We start from the raw sequence: 19,268 nt of genomic DNA on the forward strand, positions 1-19,268 counted from the left end.
CAACAGTGACATAAACTATGACTCTGTCGCTACAACAAAACAGTTGTTTAAATGTGCTGAATGGAGGAACCCAAAATGCCATATACTGGAGGTATTCAACAAAAAGAAAAGCAAAAAAGGAACGGCTGCTTCTCAGCTTGAAATTTGACTTGTTGACTCTGCAAGTTCCTTTTCTCAGGCTGCTTCTGCCATAAAATGCCTGTATGCATGTAAAATGATAATATGAGCACAAATGCCTAGAAAAAGAGTGACTGATTGTAACGCTGCATTGCTATCAGGCAAAGGGGGCACATTTATTCTTCAGAATAAGAATTGTCCATGCACTCAGCCCAGGACTGAGCTCGTCATACACTCACTGCATCTTGCCTTTAAATTGCACTGCTGTGTGCAATCACTCTGCTGTACCTGGTGGGAAAAGTGTGAAGTATTGTATTCATACCCTAGAGCAATAGTTTCCAATTTCACCCTAGCCTTCAGCCATTATTGTAACACGATGGATAAATATTGATGATGAAATTACTGCCAGAAGCTGCAAAATTGCTGCCTTTTGCATAATCATAGCCATCATTTAGTGAAATAGAGTAATTTAAAGTATGGTACTACTTGGTGGGGGTGGTATTCATATAAACTGCCTCCCAGAATGCTATATAAATAATAATAAACAGCCCAGCGAGTAATGAAGAGGAACAATCTGCGGAGAAATTGCATTTTTAGATGAGTTATGAAATACAGTGGAGAACTGAGAGGAATGCAGGAAAGCTTGTCTTTTCAGCACAAACAGCAGAGCAAAACAGCAGAGCAAAACACTAGCACTGTCCAGCCACAGATCGTTGAAAGGAAATGCTGGGATTTTAGACTACAGTGCAGTATATTGAAAATGCCCAAATGTAAGCTAGAATTGTTTTAAAGTCCCAGCTTTCCATAATATTGTCAAAAAGATTCTGTTTGGCATATGAATGCCATAAAAATAGTTTAAAATATAATTACTACCAAGTTTGCAGAACACGTGAACCACCATATATATGTGATGAAGGGAGCTTTGACTATCAGACGTCTTGCCGGTCTTTAAGATGCTACTGGACTCAAACCTTGCTCTTCTGTTGCAGACCAGATCTGTTGCAGACCAGATCATGCCAAAAAAGGGCATGATAAACTTCGTTGTTTTGTTCACTGTGTGGAACTGCAAAAATGGGGAGTCGAGCTTTTGCCATGCAGATATCAGACACTGATGCCACATGGAGCATTTCCCCACTTACCATGAGCCCCCTATGCCGCGTGCTACTCTCAGCGCACGTCATTTCTGACGCACGCCCGGGCTTCCCCACGACCCCATGCTCTGCACGGGGTCATCAAAAGGCACCGTTTTGAAGAGCGCCAGGAATGACACGCGCTGAGGGGGCGCGACAGCGGCAGCGTCGGGGTGGCTGCGTTGTCGCCGCCCTTGTAGTGGGGAGTGCCAGGGACCCCGCTCTACTTGGCTACAGTAGCGCGCAGCAGAAGATAAGTAGGAAAACGCCCATGGACTTCTTGGAAATCTGAATGTGATTATTTGGCCACTTTGTTGAAAAAGGCCCACAGAACAATTAAGTGTAAGAAAGGAAGACAGGTACAAGGAAACACAAACAGAACTTTGACATGTTCTGTCTTCTGCCACTGGCTGATAGACATCCTTCTTAATGAGTACATATGGACTGGCTTGGCCTCAGCTCTGCCTTTCCCCCCTCTTTGAGCAGAACCTGACCCCCCACCCCCACCCCATTCTTCCACCTGAGTATAAGCACTACACAAGCCTCTGAAAACAAATGTGTTTGGCTTTGAGTTGAAGTGCCTTATCCACATAATTCCTTGTACTGCTAGAAATAAATTCTCATTGGTTATCCTAACTCCACCTTTCTCAAGTAATGATAGCCTCACAAGTGATGTTGCTCATGAGTGAGTTTAGAGAACACTATATTTATTGTTCAGAGATCTAAAGCCAATTCAAACAGTCTTTATATTCCTCTTAAAGAAAGTTAGTAAGCCTTGCTCAAGAAAACAAAATGTATATTTTTCACAACAAGTATGGAGGTTTGGAGGCATATAAGCTTGTTTTAATATAATGACATCTGAAAATGAAATCACCTAGCCAAGTTTTATAAGGAAGATTACAGAACAGTGCCAGTTCATGTTCACTTGCTCATTTTGAGAAGATTATACTTTTATCTTTCTTTTTCTCCCCCTTCTGCTTCTGTAGCTTTTAAGAAGTGATCTTTTTTGAGCCTAATTCTGACTGACATAAGCAATGCCATAGAAGCCTCGCCATGACTATGTTTCCTTTTTCCTCACACTGACTTATGATTGCTTTCCAGAGCTTGATGAAATATACTGAAAGGATTTCTTTCTTTTGTTGTGGATTTGACAGTCATATTCAAAAGATCTTTGTTAGGTACAAACCTGTTAGCTAGTCCTTGAACTAAAGAATTTATTATTGCTTCAATTAATCAGTTATTTCTTCCATCCCCAAATGTAACAAATTAAACAGTTAGTATTCAGAAAAAAAGGAACTGGAGTATACAGAGACAAGAATAAGAGTAGAATTGTTTTGCCAGAGAATCTTCTTCACTTCCCTGACTGCAACACATGCGGCCAATACCAAATATGCACAAATTAGAACATACCCTTTCTTGGTTCGGCAAAATTATTGAACCTGTGAAATTTATCTGTGTTGTTGAATTCTGCTTTATTGGTTGCCTTGGTATAGAAGTTTTATTTTCTGCTTGCAAAACTCTGACATCAACAGAGCAGACAGAGACTGGGCACCATAAGCTTAGAAGTCTGAAGAGAGTATGGAGATGCCTCCTCATGTTTTCTTTCTTGTTTTTTTATCAATTAATGTTCTGTACTAAAGATATTTCACATCAGCCTCTGCTGAAGGTATACACATATACCCCTACCATTTGAACTGTGCTGACAACAGCTGAGGTGGGGGTACTTGTTAAAAAGGAATAATCCACACTGAAAATCAGTAGTTTTTTGGAAATTCACAGAAGTCATCACTAAAATACAATGTAAATATGTAATACGTAATAGAATATGTAAATATTCTATTGATGATATTTTATACTTTCATAAAACAGGACAGTGTTATGACACAAGGGAAGAACCACTCTCATAAGGGTATTCTGTTTTTCTTATTTGAGTTAACCTCATTTTAAGGGGATTATAGACATATCCAGACAATTTGTATGAAGTAAAGCTGGTCTGCCACATGGGAACCTATGGATTCTGAATCTTAAACTCAAAATACATAATACATAATCCAAATCTTCTTATAGTACCAAAATACCACAAACCTAAAAAAAATACTTTGGAGATTTTTCTAGATTGTTAATGTTTGCAGATTGCTTTATAGTACAATCCTTGAACAGTTACTCTATCATAACTGTTTCAGATTGAAGTCTCTCCACATTGGATATCCCTATTGAATATGTAAAGCCTTATGTACTTCTTGAATACTATCTGTAATGTAGGAGTGGGTGCTCTGTAATAAAACAAACATGCTTGTACTACAGAATACTGATGGAGCAAAAAACAAACCTATATGCTTTTGGCTTGGTTGTTGTCAGACTGAAATCTAAACTCAGGCTCCTGTTTGTTAACTGTGAAGGATTTCGGGAATATATAGGTTTTGTCTACCATCCATATTGTTGAAAAGGAAAGAATGTGCTCTTTAAATTGGGGATGTGGGGGGTACAATTGAGTAAGAATTTAATGTAATAATTTTTCAACTCCAGTCTGTCTAAGCCAAACAGTCTCTTTTAGCTTCAGTTCAAGAATTATGTTATCAGTTATGGTAGCTGGAACCCTCAAGCCTAATAGATATATCTAAGATATCAGGTGATTGTGAGTTTCAGTCAGATTAAAAAAAAACATTGCACTGATAAAGTTGTTAAGGTATTGATTCTATCCTGTTTTGATAGAAACTTACAGGCCGAATATGACCGGCTGAAACAGCAGCATGATCACAAAGGACTGTCTCCACTGCCATCCCCACCGGAGATGTTGCCCATTTCCCCCCAGAGTCCACGAGATGCTGAACTCATTGCTGAAGCCAAGCTGCTTCGTCAGCACAAAGGCCGCCTTGAAGCCAGGATGCAGATCCTAGAGGATCACAACAAACAGCTGGAATCACAGTTGCACAGATTGAGGCAGCTGCTGGAACAGGTGAACTGGCTTTTTTTTTCATCTGAGCTGCTAAGAAGGGTTCTGTACTATTCAGCAAAGCTAATGCAGAATAGCAGTCAACTTCTGACTACGTTACCACTCGTGGCTTAAGTTTGAAATTGTTTTCAGTTACTACAGTATCACTATGCATTTTAGAGTCTTTGTTAACATACTTTTATTCACACTAAATCTATCACAAGTTTCAATATATTTACCTTGGAAAAAATATTCTATTATAAACAGTGTGTTGTGGGTGCATAAGACAAAGATTTACAACCCAATTCATAGCCCCAGGCAGCCAAGGATAACGCTGCTGCCTTTCTGCCCTACTACCTACAGAGGGCTTTCCAGCATGCAGGGAAACAATAAAACCAACCCCACCCCTGCTGCTGGAAAGCCCTACATAGGGCTTAAAGAGTCCAAGACCTACATCGCAGCATAACTGGCTGCAAACTCAGTTGGAAGTTTACTACCATCGGCTGCACTCTCTGGGCATGCCTCCAATGTACCCCTGCTGCGCCAACAGGGACAGTGGCAGTACAGGAGCACTGATGCAGTATCCAGCGCTGCATCCAGGTGTCCCAGAGAGCCACGGTGTTCACCTGCTGGCAAGTTTGTCCCTCTGCCAGGGTAAGTGCAATAGGGAAGACAAATCCACAGGCGCAGGCCCACACAGCCTCCACAACATGATTCCCCCCCCCCCACGGGATTGGGCCATTAGTCTTTGTTTTCCTTAACTGTAGAATAACTGTCATATTCCCTTCTGATATTTCAGCCTCAAGTGGATTCCAAAGCAAATGGTACAGCTCAATCTTCTCCTCCTACCTCATTACAGAGGTCAGATAGTAATCAGCCAAGGCTTCTCCGCGTAGTTGGCAGTCAAACTTCAGAATCCATGGGTAAGATCAAGAACCTCAGGCTTCTGAGATATTAATTTACTTACAAGTCTCCTATTTATCAGTAATGTTTTGAGCAATAGCTAATTTGGATCCATTCCATACAACCAGAGAGGTTGTGTATGAGATTGGTTGCATAAACCTCACATTTTTCCTGGGCTTATACTTTAATGCCAGCAAAAATATGCAAGATTTTTTCTTTAGCTGCTATGATAAGGCTGTATGGACTCTCACTGCATGAAGGTCACAAGGTGTGGTCTGTAACATGGTTACATAAATGAGACAAGCCACATAAGAAGTGGGGGCAGGGGACAACCTGCTTTAAGTAAAATAGACAGCTATCCCTTCCACATTGCTCAGGTTATGGGGTATGGTGCCCTCTACGATCTGGAAATCCACATAAACATTTTTGGCCCTCTCTTTATAGCAGAAAATAAGTTTAAATTTTTTTTCTTTTACTTTAACTTCAAAAAAATTGTGTACATAAAATATGTTGATATTGTACATATATTTTATGCATTTCTGAGTTTCTAAACTTTTTTTCTGTCTTATCTGCTGGCCTTTGTGTGTTGTCTGCAGCTTCTGCAAAACTTCCAAAAAAATTCCCATTCAATTTCTTATGCCGACACGCGAGATATCAAAACCATGTTGGGGAAAGTCATGATCTGAAAGGGATAATTGTACTTGCATATCAGGATCTTATCCAGCACTAGATACACTTGAATAGTACCAATATTGATATTTTGATATTCCTAAAACTGCCCTAAAGTTGGTTACAATTGTTTTTAAAATGCACCAGAAACAAACAAAACCTACCAATACCAATTAAAACAACTTCAGAAAACTGAAAACCTTAAATCTACTGGAAAATCTGTCTAAATAATTTGGGCTTTGTTTTGCTGACAAGATGCTAATAAAACAGGGCCTTCCTGCCTGCACATGAAGGTTGTCCCACCACACAGAAACAATAAAAGTCCAATCCTAAGACCTCATTGCCTCCCCAAAACTTGGATGGCATCAGTTCCACTAGTTGCTCTTATGTGGCCATTTTGCTGAAGGATAATAGGGGACAAAAAAAACCCTTGACAAAGCACAGATAGCATAGGTGTTAGGAGTATGCATTCAGATGAAACCAAGTTGAAAATATGCCTGAAAAATACCTTATCATTGAGTATATTTGGCTGTCCCTAATATTTCTGCAATTTGTAGGGAAACAAAAAAAACTGCCCTGAAAAATCCCGGAAATATTTTGCACTTTGGGAAGAACAGAAGTCAGTGTTGGTAGGTTCCTGGAGACTGTTTCCCTCCATACATACCTTCCCCCCTCCTCCCACATTTCTTTGTTTTTGCATCTTGGGGGAGTTTAGTGGGCTGCTTGGGTCAATTTCAGGTTTCTGTGACAATTTCAGGGTTGCTGTTTTTCTTTGGAAGTGTTGTTTTCACTGAATTTCCACTGTTGCTCACTCAGTGCTTGGATTTGTTCTTTTCTGAATGCACATTGGCCTTCTGAGCTTTCACTATCTGCCTGGCACTGGGGAGCTACTTGGCATTCTGTACATTGGCACTGGTTTTGTTGGGCTTGTAAAATCCCCGTCCTCCCTTTGCTTGAATGTGTTTTGCTGTCAGTGATTCTCTGGGTGCACATTATAGCTGTTTACCTTGAAGTGAAAGCTTGAACGGGGTTTTCCCCCTCTGTAGAAAATAATGAAGGATAGCTGAGGGTACTCTGTTCAGGGGTTCATAGAATTGGACCCCTTGGTCCAATCTCCTCGAAATTTGGTGCTTATTTAAAGGACAGGCATCAGCAGCTCAACTGCAATTTTAGTTCCCGTATTTTCAAAAACAAACTGCCCCTAGACATCCAGAAAGTTTCTCCATAGGGAGCAATGGACCCCAAATGGAGATTACCCTTAAAAAACCCAAATATGGGAATAGTGATATTTTGGGGACAAACATGACTGTGTTTTTTTAAATCCTGATTTTATTTTACACATCTCTAATAGAGACTATATCATAGTTCAAATATAGTATTCATAATTATCTCTCTTTGCATTTTTATAGCTTCAGCACATTTGGTCTCTTTGTGTTTGAAATACTTATCTTACTGTATAATTGAGCAATATGTTCCTGATGAACCAGAGAAAGTGAGGCATGCTGGGAAGTTTAGTCCTTGGTCTGGGAGGACCCAGATTCCATCTTCTCCTGGAGGAGCAAGAACTACACTTCCAGCAGCCATGCTTTCCTTCTCTTCCCACTGTGTTCTTCTCCCTAGTGGTGGCCAGTCTTGAAAAGGTATAAAAGTGCAAAAGAAAGCCATAGTCCCTTTCTCCCTCCATGTGCTTCTCACTTCCAGGACTAGATCCTTGTGGTGAACTTTTAAAAACTTCTTGCCTGGGAACACAGGACAAACTCTGTCAAGCCTCAGCTGAGCCAAAAGAGCCCATTGCAAAGTTAGGAGGTCCTGTCTTTGGAGGAGGGGGATCTGAGAAAGGATACCCCTTTTGCAAAGTTAGGGAAGTCTGTTTGTGTGGGGGAGAATCTCTAAGTAAGCTTTTTTTTTCATTGAACAATTAGGCTAGGTTTTCATAAACTGTAGTAATTTGCGGGGCCATGCAGGGGTGGGGGGAAGGCAGGGTGGGTACCATTCAGTGGGTACCATTAACCACCAACAGTTTTCTAGAGCCTATTGTATTTGTTCATACAATGGGCTTTACTACTAATTTGAGATAATTGTACACAAGCAAATCCAAAAGGCAAGCATTTGCTACAATCTTCTAATTAGTGGATTCATAAAGGTGAGTTCGTTTATAAAGCTTCCAATGCGATAATTTCTCCCTCTTCATGAATATTGCCTTTTTAAAAAGACATTTCAGTACACAGCACAAAAGAACTTGAGCTTTCCAATCACCAACCTACTATAATTAAACACAATTTACTCCTTAATCCTGAATAACTGCACTTCTGTGACTGCCTTCAGAGGGTGAAGCCCAGCCAAACCTCATGCAATGCAAATTAAGGCAGAGGGTGGTACCTGTCTGAGCCCTGTGCAAGGCAGAGGACAGGGCTCAGCAAAGCCTGACATGAGGCAAAGGCTTGGTGGCCAGATCAGCCCAGCCAAACCTGGTTCAAGGTGAGGGAGGCACCTAGCCAGGGTAAGGGAGGCTGTGGCCGCCCATGTGAGGTGAGATAAATAGTGTATCATCAGTGTGTAATCTGATCTAAAAACTTTGTTTTAGATTCAAGCAACAATTATGTGATATTGCTGAAGAAAGTCCTAATATCTGAACTCTTCATTTACACACTATCATCATTCAGTCACAGAATATATTTAAGCGGGTAAATATATTGTACCATGTTAAATTTTTTCCAAACCTTTGCACAATATCAGTGAAATTTTCTGCAGCTTTCCTCGGATACAGTTCATCTGTTGAAACTATTAAAGCTGATGCACCTGAAGCATTTGTCAGCTCTGATCTATTTTGCTAGGAAGCTCATTTCCAGTGTAACAACATCACCATTGAAATGCGGCTCACAGCCACACTGCCTAGTCTACTAATGGAATAAAGAGGCCTCTCATTCTTTCTAGCAATTACTTTCACTTTTTTCAGTACAGGTACTTTAGACTTTTGAAATAATTTATTTTGCCATCACAGGCCTACATTGCTTCGCAGAAATGGAAATAGCTTGATGATTTAGAAATGATGAGGTAATGTGTATGAGTATGCATATATATTGAGATTTCTGCTCGATGTCAGGCAGGATGGCTTATGTCAAAATAATGACTTCAGTAGATGCATTATATACACTGTGGCTCAAACACTGCAGTTCTGCAAACTCAAACTTGCACAAGTCCAAAATGAAAGGCTAACACTCCCAAAATTCTAACTAGCAGTGTTATTTATGTAGTGGGTGTTTCTTCTTAAAAACGGTGGACTTCTCTTTTGTTTCTGTTCAGGTGAGGATGATTTGCTCAGCCCTCCCCAGGACACAAGCACAGGGTTGGAAGAAGTAATGGAACAGCTCAACAATTCCTTCCCAAGTACAAGAGGTAAACTCCTGGACTTAGAAAAAAGGCTGGCGGTTAAATTATAGTTGCTTCTTTACGGATCAGTATCATACTCACTGTCTGAAAAAAAAGATCACAGAGGAGAAATCTTTTAAAACCTTGTATCCATGAAGACATTAATTTAGCTGCACACAGTTTTTGCTGGAAATGCTTTGTGGTGGAGGCAGAATGAATCACACCCACCCACCCAGGTACTCTGATTGAGAAATCTCCCTGTGCTCAGAACAGGTTGTGAAACTCTTCCATTGCAGTGGAGGACACCCATTGCCCAGAGGATTCCATGTAAAATAGTTGGCTGGCTGAAAGAGGCACATATATTTTTATAGATATATTATATCCTAATTTTCCTGTTTTTTCATTGGAAAATTATTCATTTTTAAATCTATAAACCATTTTTAAATCTATAAACCATTTTTAAATCTATAAACCATTTTTTCTCTGCTCTGACATTACAAAGGTTAAAAATATGATTGATAACTTAATCGGAGTAGATGAAGGTTTGGGGGCAGGATACTGAGATATAGGAACCCTTTTTGGATGTATCTAACATTTTTGTACTTTGTCAAAGCAGAGCAAGATGATTCCTTCAGCAAATGTTCCATTGAAAAACTGTGCTGAGTGTTATGTAGCTAGTGAATAGTTCTGCTTTCACCATTCCTAGTGTTTTTACAGGATATAATTCCTACCTATTGTTTGCAAAAAAAAAAAACCCACCCTTCTAACTAGTACACGACCTTCATCTTTTTTTTTCAAAGTTACAACAGCAGTCACCAAGGAGTGTAAAAAAACTAATGGTATTTTTATAAGAATCATGCTTTTTGAAAACCATGGGGAAAAGGCACATTCTTCAAACAATTTTAAAATAAATTGCACGCCATTTCAATTCAGAATTGGTACAGTATGTTGGAAGAACATAACAGAGTCCAAAACTTTTATTGATTTTAGTCATCCCGTAGAAATAAATACAATGCCTAAAACATGAATACCTGAAAAGAGGTGGCACAGGATTTTGAGTTCAGCTCAAACACATGCACTTAAGTGCATGCAGTGGCATAGCTAGGTAAAATGGAGCCCGGAGCAGACTTTGAGTTCCCCCCATGGGCCCCCACCCAATGGTGGGATTCAGCAGGTTCGCACCACTTTGACAGAACCAGTTGTTAAAATGGTGCTTGTAAACAACCAGTTGTTAAATTATTTGAATCCCACCACTGCCCCCCCCCCCCGCATCTAGCATCCCCTTGTGCCCCACTTACCTTAGCTGGTGGCAGCGGGGCTTGGCGGGCAGGGTCGGGCAAAGAAAGTGGCATGAGAGGACTGCCCATGCCAGCTGTGGTGTGAGAGGACTGCCCAGGCGACACCTGGCTACTCCGAGATGCAGCCAGCTCATTGGCCAGATTGACTGCTGCCTGAGAGGCGGGCTGAGCCAGAGGAGGCAGCTGTGGTGCAAAGGAGCCAGGCACCACACGGGCAGGACTCGGCCCCTTCCTCTGGCAGCAGCTGGCCGAGGCACAAGAGGACTGCCCAGGCAGTGCCTGGCTTCTCTGCACTGCAGGCAGCTTGTCGGCTGGCTCGGCTGCTGCCCAGGCAGTCTTTTCATGCTGCAACCATGCCATAGGGGGTGGCCACAGTGTGGAGAAGCCAGGCATTGCCCGAGCAGGCCTCAGCCTGTCCCCTTAGGCAGCAGCCGAGCCAGAGGTAGCAGCCATCCCAGGCAGACCTCTTGACTCAAAGTGTGTGGGGTATTTTCCGGCCAGGGCATTTGTCCCCAGATGTCCCCATTGCAGCTACCCACTGAGTGCATGTCTGATGCTAGATAGCATGATGATTTGATGATTCCCATTGAAAAGATCCACAATGGGATGTGGCAATTTTCTCCTTGTGGGAGACTCTCAATTTTACCTTTATGCTGCTCCCATTCCCCAGAAGCAGCTTTTCTAGGACATTTTGAGCTGTTGTGAAAGGAGGGGAGGCAGGAAAGTCATTCTATGCATTAAAGTCTGTCCATGACAGAGGCTTTACGCAAGATCCAACACAGTGTTTGGTTTACAAGTTGACAGTTTAAAAGGGGTGGTCCTTGTTTTCAAAGTCACAACTGAAGAGTGGTGTCTTGTCATAATTTATTTAGAATTTAGAAGTAACTTGGCATTTTCACATGCCTCAAATCACTGCTGGGGGTGAATCCATTCATCTTAATTTACCACATTGGGCATATATGAGTGAAGTACCTTCGTTCCTCTGATTTCTGATCAGGTCCAGATATGGTCACCTAATGTGGCCAGATGATTCAGGCAATGGAATTCCTTCAGGGTTGCATCCATAATGTGATAAACACTAGACAAATTGTAATCACCCAAGAGAAACATATCTCGCTATTACTTTACATCCTATTTAGTTTTGAATGATTGTTATTTATAATGACACCACATTTCATGGGAAAAAAACCTTAAAAGTATGTGTTACATAAAATCTATGAATAGAGAAATTATCATTTCTTTCAGAAATAGTTCATGGTTATTAGCCATTCACTTTATATCATCCTGGGATTTCAAACCTTATATTGACAATATGCAGGGTTGTTTTTCCACTATCATTATATTTTGTTGCATTATATGAAAACTGACCATTTTAAAGAGCTTAGAGAAAACTACATTCTGCTTGAAGAAATATCTGTTCCTTATAACCATATAATGGAGAATTACAAAAGCATATTTTGATGACTCATGAAAAATAATTATATTTTATTTCCAAGATATTGGATTTGAGAAAAACTAAATATCATTAATGAGCAAGCAGAAACAATATATTGACGTTCTGCTCATCAAACTTTTCATAGGCTGCTGCACCGCTAATAGCACAAAGTAGTTCACATAAAGGGATTCTGTGAGGTTTTCTGACTTTCTCCTAGTAAAAAGGAATACTGTTTCTATCTCTATTCAATCTTTATTACATTGTTTCATTTTCAAAGACAGAGATTATTTGTCAGATTGGATTCTGGAGATTCTCTGAATGTGTTCAGTGTAATTCCAACTTTTAATATTCTTGGTTTTTTAAAATGTATTATTTACAGAGGTGGTTCTGCTATCTTGCTAGGGTAACGAAGAAAATTAATTAGAGTTGATTGTGGCAGTCTTTCAGACTAGTGGAAAGCTCTGCTTGTTTCCCTTTTAGATGTATTATTGTCCAAGTTAATGGAGTTTTTGATTGATAATAAATTACAGATGACTGTGCCCCCCAGTCTTTATAAAAGCTTTACAGTCTAAATTTCACCAGGTAACTTAACCAGGTAAAAATGTGAATAGAAACCTGGCAGTAAGAGATTTTCAAAAGACTCTATAGAAAACATAAATATTGAGGAAATACGGGATAGGCTAGGACAAGGTCATGGAGAACTTTGAAGGGAAGGTCAAGATGGTGATGCTGACAAACTGGCCTCACTGATTCTCTCAGCTGATGGAATTTGAACCAACATAGTTCACAGAGCTTGTTTCCTATACACTTAATGACAGCACATTTATTGTGTTTCCAAAATATGTACAGAAGCCCTAGTTCAGGATTGTGGTAAACCACCATGGATGAGTCCTAAATTACCAAAGCAAACTTCATAGAAGTTTAGTGCACTGGCCCAAAATCATCTACTATCTGACACATCTAGGAAGTTTATTAAAGATGCTTAAACAGCACTAAGTATGGAAATTGCATTACAGCATCCAGAGCTCTCCGTTAGGCTATTTTCCTGTTTTCTCCTATAATAATGATAAATGGATTTTGCCCATGGAGGATAGCAGAAAGGCCTTCTATTTCATTTTGCATTTCTTCATAATTGTATCTGTGAAAGCTCTGTCACAGCTAAAGTATCTCCTTCAAGGATCTGTCTCCATCTGGCAGTCTCCTCCAGGGTGGAGAGCAGGTTACAGAGAATGGGATTACCTCTACCAACCAGACCATTAAAGATAAATTTACAAGCTAGTTAATAAATTTAATTTTTAAAAGCAATGCACAAGTGAAATGATATCTTCCATTGGCTCAGTTGGACCAGTCTACAGTCAAACCAGTTAATAAAAAATAATGAACAAACAGTGAAACCTTTGAATTGAACAGTTCTTATTCATACAGTTGCCTAATGCAAAAATGAAATAAAATAAAATATTGCATGCAAAGCAGTTATTTTCCTGAACAAATTTTAAGTTTGTTGAAAAATCATTTAGTATGTGAAAAAATAGGTTGATAAAATATGTTAAGTAGAAAGCACGTAAATCGAGAGTTTCTAATGAGAAAAATGTTTAAAATATATTAGGAATTTCTAATGGAAGCAGAATTGTAAGTAATATCTGATGGGTTCAGACTTAGAAAGGAAGTCTGATAGATTGATGACTAATTGATGTAGCTAGAAATAGTATAGTTATTGAAGCTTTTGTTATTCAGCCATATTTTTAGCATTTTCTTTTTAGAAGAAATAAAGCATCATGTAGGCAAATTTAGTATGTCTCAAGCCTAAGCAGAATAGATTTTTTGGAAGAAGAAAAATCTGATAGCTTCTCTTTGTGGTAACTTTTAAAACTGAAAAATTGCTGAAGAGGTAGGAGAATTTCTATACTTACTGAAAAGCTGAAGATTGGTGCTAAAAGCAATTTGACATTTATCAGTAGAATTTCTGCTGAGTGTCTTATGACTGGATCCTTAAAGAATCTTCCTTTTCTTATAAGTTTTACAGTTCCCATCTGTAGCATCTTTAGTGTGCTATTCAAAGCCAAATTCATAGTAGCTGCAGCTGCTTCTCACAGCTGCTGTTCTAACTCAAAACAGATGTCAAAGCCAGAGGTCTGACATTTGGTGGAAATGTACTATTAAACACCACCTCAGTGGTTTATTAAATTCTGCAAGATAACAAGTCATGGAATAGATTGCTATCATACTATATTTCTGTACAAATTGCGAAGTTAGAATTAAGTACGCAAAGGTCAAGAATTAAGGCCAAAGGATTCAATTATGGAAGCTATATAAATACTTTTAAAAACATAAAATATTGCCCCACAAATATAACACAAATGGACATAAAAATCCAGTTTTCAACCCTGACCAAACACATTTCAGCCAAATGGCCTTCCTCAAATAAAACAGAACAACTGGCATCTCCACTCTGCTGCATCTCTTCTTAATTTTTGGGAAAAAAAATAAGACAATAAACGCTACAACCAATATACTGTTTTGCAGGGGGGAAAGTGAAAAACTGCTTTAACTGATTACACGCAGTGGTTCTCAACCTGTGGGTTGGCTAAGGCTCCCTGCATCAGTGTTCTCCATCTGTAAAATGGATAAATGTTAGGGTTGGGGGTCACCATAACATGAGGAACTGTATTAAAGGGTCGCAGCATTAGGAAGGTTGAGAACCACTGGACAGCATTGCATTCACTATTAATAAGCCACAGTGGGAAAGTATAATTACAAAAAAAGAAAAAGAAATGATCTGTTTAACAAACAGTGTAGCACTAAGTCTTGGAAATCTTCATGGTATTTAAGCAAGAGCAATGAACCATGATAAAGACATTTACAGTGCAATGCTAACCAGAACCACTGCAGTCAAAGCACATTGATATCAATGAATTTAGACTGAAGTAACTTTGCATAGGATAGCATTGTTAATTGAATAAATGTTACTACAACTTTGTTAATCTGCTACATCAAGGCCCTCCATTTGGCCACCCCATTGTCCCATATTCAGAAAGACAACATTTTTCCTTGATGTGGGTCATTGTGTTTGCATATGGATTTATCAGTCCTAAAAAAGCAGTTGAACAGAACGAATTATTGAAGTAATTGTTAAATATTTGAGTAATTTACAGTGCTGTTCTGTGCAGATTTCAATTTTTGCTAAACTGTAGTAACACTACATACGATTGCAATACCAAAGTACTTGTACGATTTGTCCATTCAAGATTAGGCTGTGTGCATATTATTGTTGTTCTTAGTAGGTAATGAAGCCTGTATCAAAATACTTGGGTTTTTCTGAGCAGAGAAGGGAAATAAATTAAATCATTCTTAGCAGTGGTAAACAGAATATCACTAGAGTCCTTCAGAATTACATTAGGAAATGTTGAACAAATATTGACTACTAAAGCAAAAGGATGAAGGCATACTAAATTAATCTATTCTATCTATATATTGCTTTTCCCAATAAATAGATTGAGCAATAACTTTTATTAACTATCTATATGCGGTTCAACCTGAAAAGAATTTGTATGGATATACATGCCTGGGTGATCTACAAGGAGCATTTTACACATTGTAGAACTTTTAGTTCATTTTACAAAGTTGTCTGTTCCATATTCAGTTCCAGAATGATCACTGAATTTCTTCTTTATTTGTGTGTGTGTGTGTGTTTGCTCTTTTTTCTTTTTGATACCTTTACTTTTGTTACTAAAGGAAGAAATGCCCCTGCAAAGCCAGTGAGAGAGGTTAGTGAGTCTGATGCCCATTGCAATAGCTTCTTGTTTGCCGCATACTTTTTGCTGCATACTTTTGTCTGGCATTTATGGCACAGCATGTGTGTTGCTAGGTACATTTCACAGGTAAACTCTAATACATTATACCTCTCAACTTTCTGTGAAGTTAAAAACATAGAAGTTGGAGGAATGCACTGTGCCAGTTGGCATTCTAAAAGCCATTAGAAAAGGATAACAAATATGAAAGCATTCCCTTAAATTCTGTTTTTGTAGCTTTTATGCTGTGAAATGATAATCTGGCTTTAACCATGTTAGATTGTTGACTACAAGTTACAAGTATATTTCTCAGAAATCTGCTTTGTTCTACCAGAAAATAGAGTGTTGAGAGGTATAAATAATGTACTACTTCAGCTTGCAAGCTTAGCATTGCACCAGCATAGAATGCCACTAACACATATGACCTCCACTGTGTGCTGCATTAAAGTGTAGTAGGAAACGAATGTGGCCTAGTGAATAGAGTACTGGATTTTAACCATGGGACCTGTAGGCTTAAATTCAGCTCAGCTACAGACTGTTCTGGGAGGCTGCAGCAATCTGTGTCTCATTTTCAAGCTTACATCAATAAAACAGATTTTTATTTTTCGGTTTTCTGATACATGTAATGAAGTTGTAAATGGATTTTAAAGTGTCATGTAAGTTACCTATGTCATTATATAGACAGATCAAATGGCTTGCTTTCTTTGGAAATTAAGAGTAAAGATGCTGATAACAGATTTCCACTCGTTTCTCCACTTCTAGAACATTAATTTCCTCTGTTACTGGACTAGAAATACAGAATTAATTTTGGCTTTTTGCAAGGAATTTGAATGAGAAATTGCTCTTCATAGGTTAAAAGGTTTACTTTTGAAATGTGATCAGCTGAATAATAATAATAATAATAATAATAATAATAATATAGATAAGATTAGACAGATACTAACTACCAGACGTGGTGACTGAAGGGAACTGCCATGGTCAGAGGCAGTAAAGCCTCTGTATACCAGGCATAGATATAAAAGCAGGAAGAGGCCTCTATGCCTTGTGTTGGCCTTTCAGAGGAGCTGATTAGTCACTGCACAATACATTGTGCTGAACTAGATGGTCTACTGGTCTAATTCTGCAGGACTTTTCTTCTTGTGAGTAAAGATGAAACATTCAGGTAGTTCTCCATCCAAATACAGAACAATTGCCAATAGAGCCAAACAAAATAGGGAACCAGTTGCTCTTGTGCTCAAGTATAAATACACTGATTTAGGTGGATTTGTTTTTGCACATTTAGAGCATGAAATCTATAATTTTAAGCATATTTATCAAGAAGTAAGTCTCATTAAATAGTGTCAGCAGGAAATAAATTGTTGTTCTTTGGCTTTGTAAGTGTATTTTAGCTTGGTTCTGTTTTAATGGTGTGTTTATGTTTGATTTTAATGTTTCCAATGAATGTTTTTATTGTGTATGTTTTTAAGTTGTTAGCTGCCTTGGTGGCCATGATGAAGGCAGAAAGCCAGGGTATACAATGGATGGATGGATGGATGGATGGATGGGTGGGTGGGTGGGTGGATGGATGGATGGATGGATGTGGACTTGTAAAAGCCAATGACTACTGAAACAATTTGATCACCTCCAGTGAAATATATCCTAAAACAGATTCTATATGAATGAGCCCAGAATCAGACAAATCTTTGGCTTTGTAGTATTAATGGAAAAAATAAGAACATAAATACTATTTTCAAATATTGATTGTATCCAAAGGTGCCATGCCACTTTTTGGCTGCTCTCAACATCCTTTCAGAGGCCTTAGTAGACTATAACAGGAGTGAAGGTCAGAAATACTGGCAACCCATGATTTTTTCATTCATATGTCTCTAAAATAAGTAATTAATTTTTCTGTGGAAACTAATAAAGATGTTAAAGGCAGTTAAGCTGTAGTAAAATATTGCAAATGAAATTTATGATATTCCCTCTTTATTCGTAAAGGCACTTCTCAAGTGAATGTTTCAAAAAGATCCCCAATCTGACACATCTAGGAAGTTTATTAAAGAATAAAGAATTTGAGTAAACAAGAGTTCTAGAATTTTAGAAAGTGTTGATTATATGTGGAATGGCTAATATATTTGTTTTCATCGGTCCAGTAAGGCCTAAAATATTTTTTAAAGTATGTCAGAGAGCCATTTGGAAAGTAATCCTCAGCAGGTCTACTTGGAATGCTGCTTAAGTTTGTTTACTGGGGTTTTCTGAAATGAAAGAATGGCACTGTTATAAGTAAATGTCAAATATGGTTCATGTGTGTAGCTAAAGAACATGCCACTAGCATGTTTTTGTCTACATTGCATCGCTGTGCACCTATCTCCAGGACAGACTGCAACTTTCTACAATTACCTTAATACTTGGGTGGAAATTACTGATATTGAAGCATAGCTAACAAAAGAGTTATTAACTTTGAAGCTAGTGGAATCCATTGATTATTGAGGAAACATAGCAATCTCCAAGTCACATGTCTTGGTTCTTTGTGCCACTTTAATTTTATCTACTATTTCTATCATATGACATACCATCTTTTCTCATGGTTTCTGGACATTCCCGTGCATGGGTCCTTCAGCCTCGGAACAATCAGAGAGACAGATTTTTCTACAGGAAGAATGTGACTGTGAAAACCATGCGACTATTGGAAGCAATGGTGTATAGGGTGACTTCCAAATGGATATTATCACTGCATAACAGGCATGCAGATTTCATCATATTGTGCATTATTTTTCCTACATAGTGTATCTCCTACTACCACATTGGAGAGGAGCTAAAACAATCCTAAGCAAAAAGAAGTGACTTTCTTTCCTTTTGTCAGATAAGGATCCAGTTCTCACCAGTTCTGTTATTAATTTTTTTATCACAGATATTAAAAATGAAGTTTTGTTAAAACAAAGTGGAGAAGCTGTTTACTCATTAACTTTATTTATTTTAAAATCTATTGATTTTATCGTTTAATAATCTTAATTTATTTTTATATGCCAATAAAGGTATCTGAATCTGAAAATATGTTAAGCTGTACAGCATGTGCATGTAAACAGAATCTGATTCACAAGTTTATTGGAGTCAGTAGCAATGATGACTTGTCAAATGATGCTGCTTGAGGTCACTGCTTCTGCCCACCATCTCTGCGTGGCACGCCCAATGCTCCTTCCTTTTGCCTTCCACATGCTTCTTAAAACAAAAAGGCACATTATGGGAATGAGAAGGGCAGTAACAGGAGTTGCTCTGGTGTGTGAACAGACACGGGGGCAGTGGCAGCAGAGAAGGTCGAGGTATGCAGAGGACAGCGGTGGAAACAGAGGAGGCTGCTAACCAGATCTCAGGCCACTGTCTTACCTAGCCTCACTGGAGAGCTAGCTCTGGCAAAGAGGAAGCATTTTATATGATGGGTTACTATTCAGAACTTTGACCATGGAGAATTTCCCCCACTCACATTGTATTTCAGAATAGGCACAAAAAGAGGGAAAGTTACTGTTTTGTGGTGGTAGTGATGGTTGTAACGAGGAGAGTGAGAGAATAAAAGAACATGAAAAATAGGTAATTGCAATTCTGAAATTCAGCAAATTATCTAGATCACACACACACAAAACATCTGATGCT

At 38.7% G+C, this 19,268-nt stretch overlaps 1 protein-coding gene across 8 annotated transcripts in view; it reads left to right on the forward strand.

The window, feature by feature from the left end:
- The window catches only part of DMD (dystrophin), a 1,175,169-nt gene that overhangs the window by 1,150,345 nt on the left and 5,556 nt on the right, over window positions 1–19,268 (forward strand). For 5 of the 8 annotated variants that reach the window (XM_048495459.1, XM_048495467.1, XM_048495461.1 and 2 more), the window contains 4 exons: window positions 3,960–4,203; window positions 4,979–5,102; window positions 9,055–9,147; window positions 15,586–15,617. In XM_048495459.1, the coding sequence (XP_048351416.1) occupies window positions 3,960–4,203; window positions 4,979–5,102; window positions 9,055–9,147; window positions 15,586–15,617 (493 nt within the window). The remainder of the gene's footprint in view (window positions 1–3,959; window positions 4,204–4,978; window positions 5,103–9,054; window positions 9,148–15,585; window positions 15,618–19,268) is intronic. The other 3 variants (XM_048495460.1, XM_048495463.1, XM_048495462.1) reach the window with 1 other exon arrangement.

Source organism: Sphaerodactylus townsendi, linkage group LG04 (assembly GCF_021028975.2).
Source record: "Sphaerodactylus townsendi isolate TG3544 linkage group LG04, MPM_Stown_v2.3, whole genome shotgun sequence".
NCBI classification, from domain to species: Eukaryota; Metazoa; Chordata; class Lepidosauria; order Squamata; family Sphaerodactylidae; genus Sphaerodactylus; species Sphaerodactylus townsendi.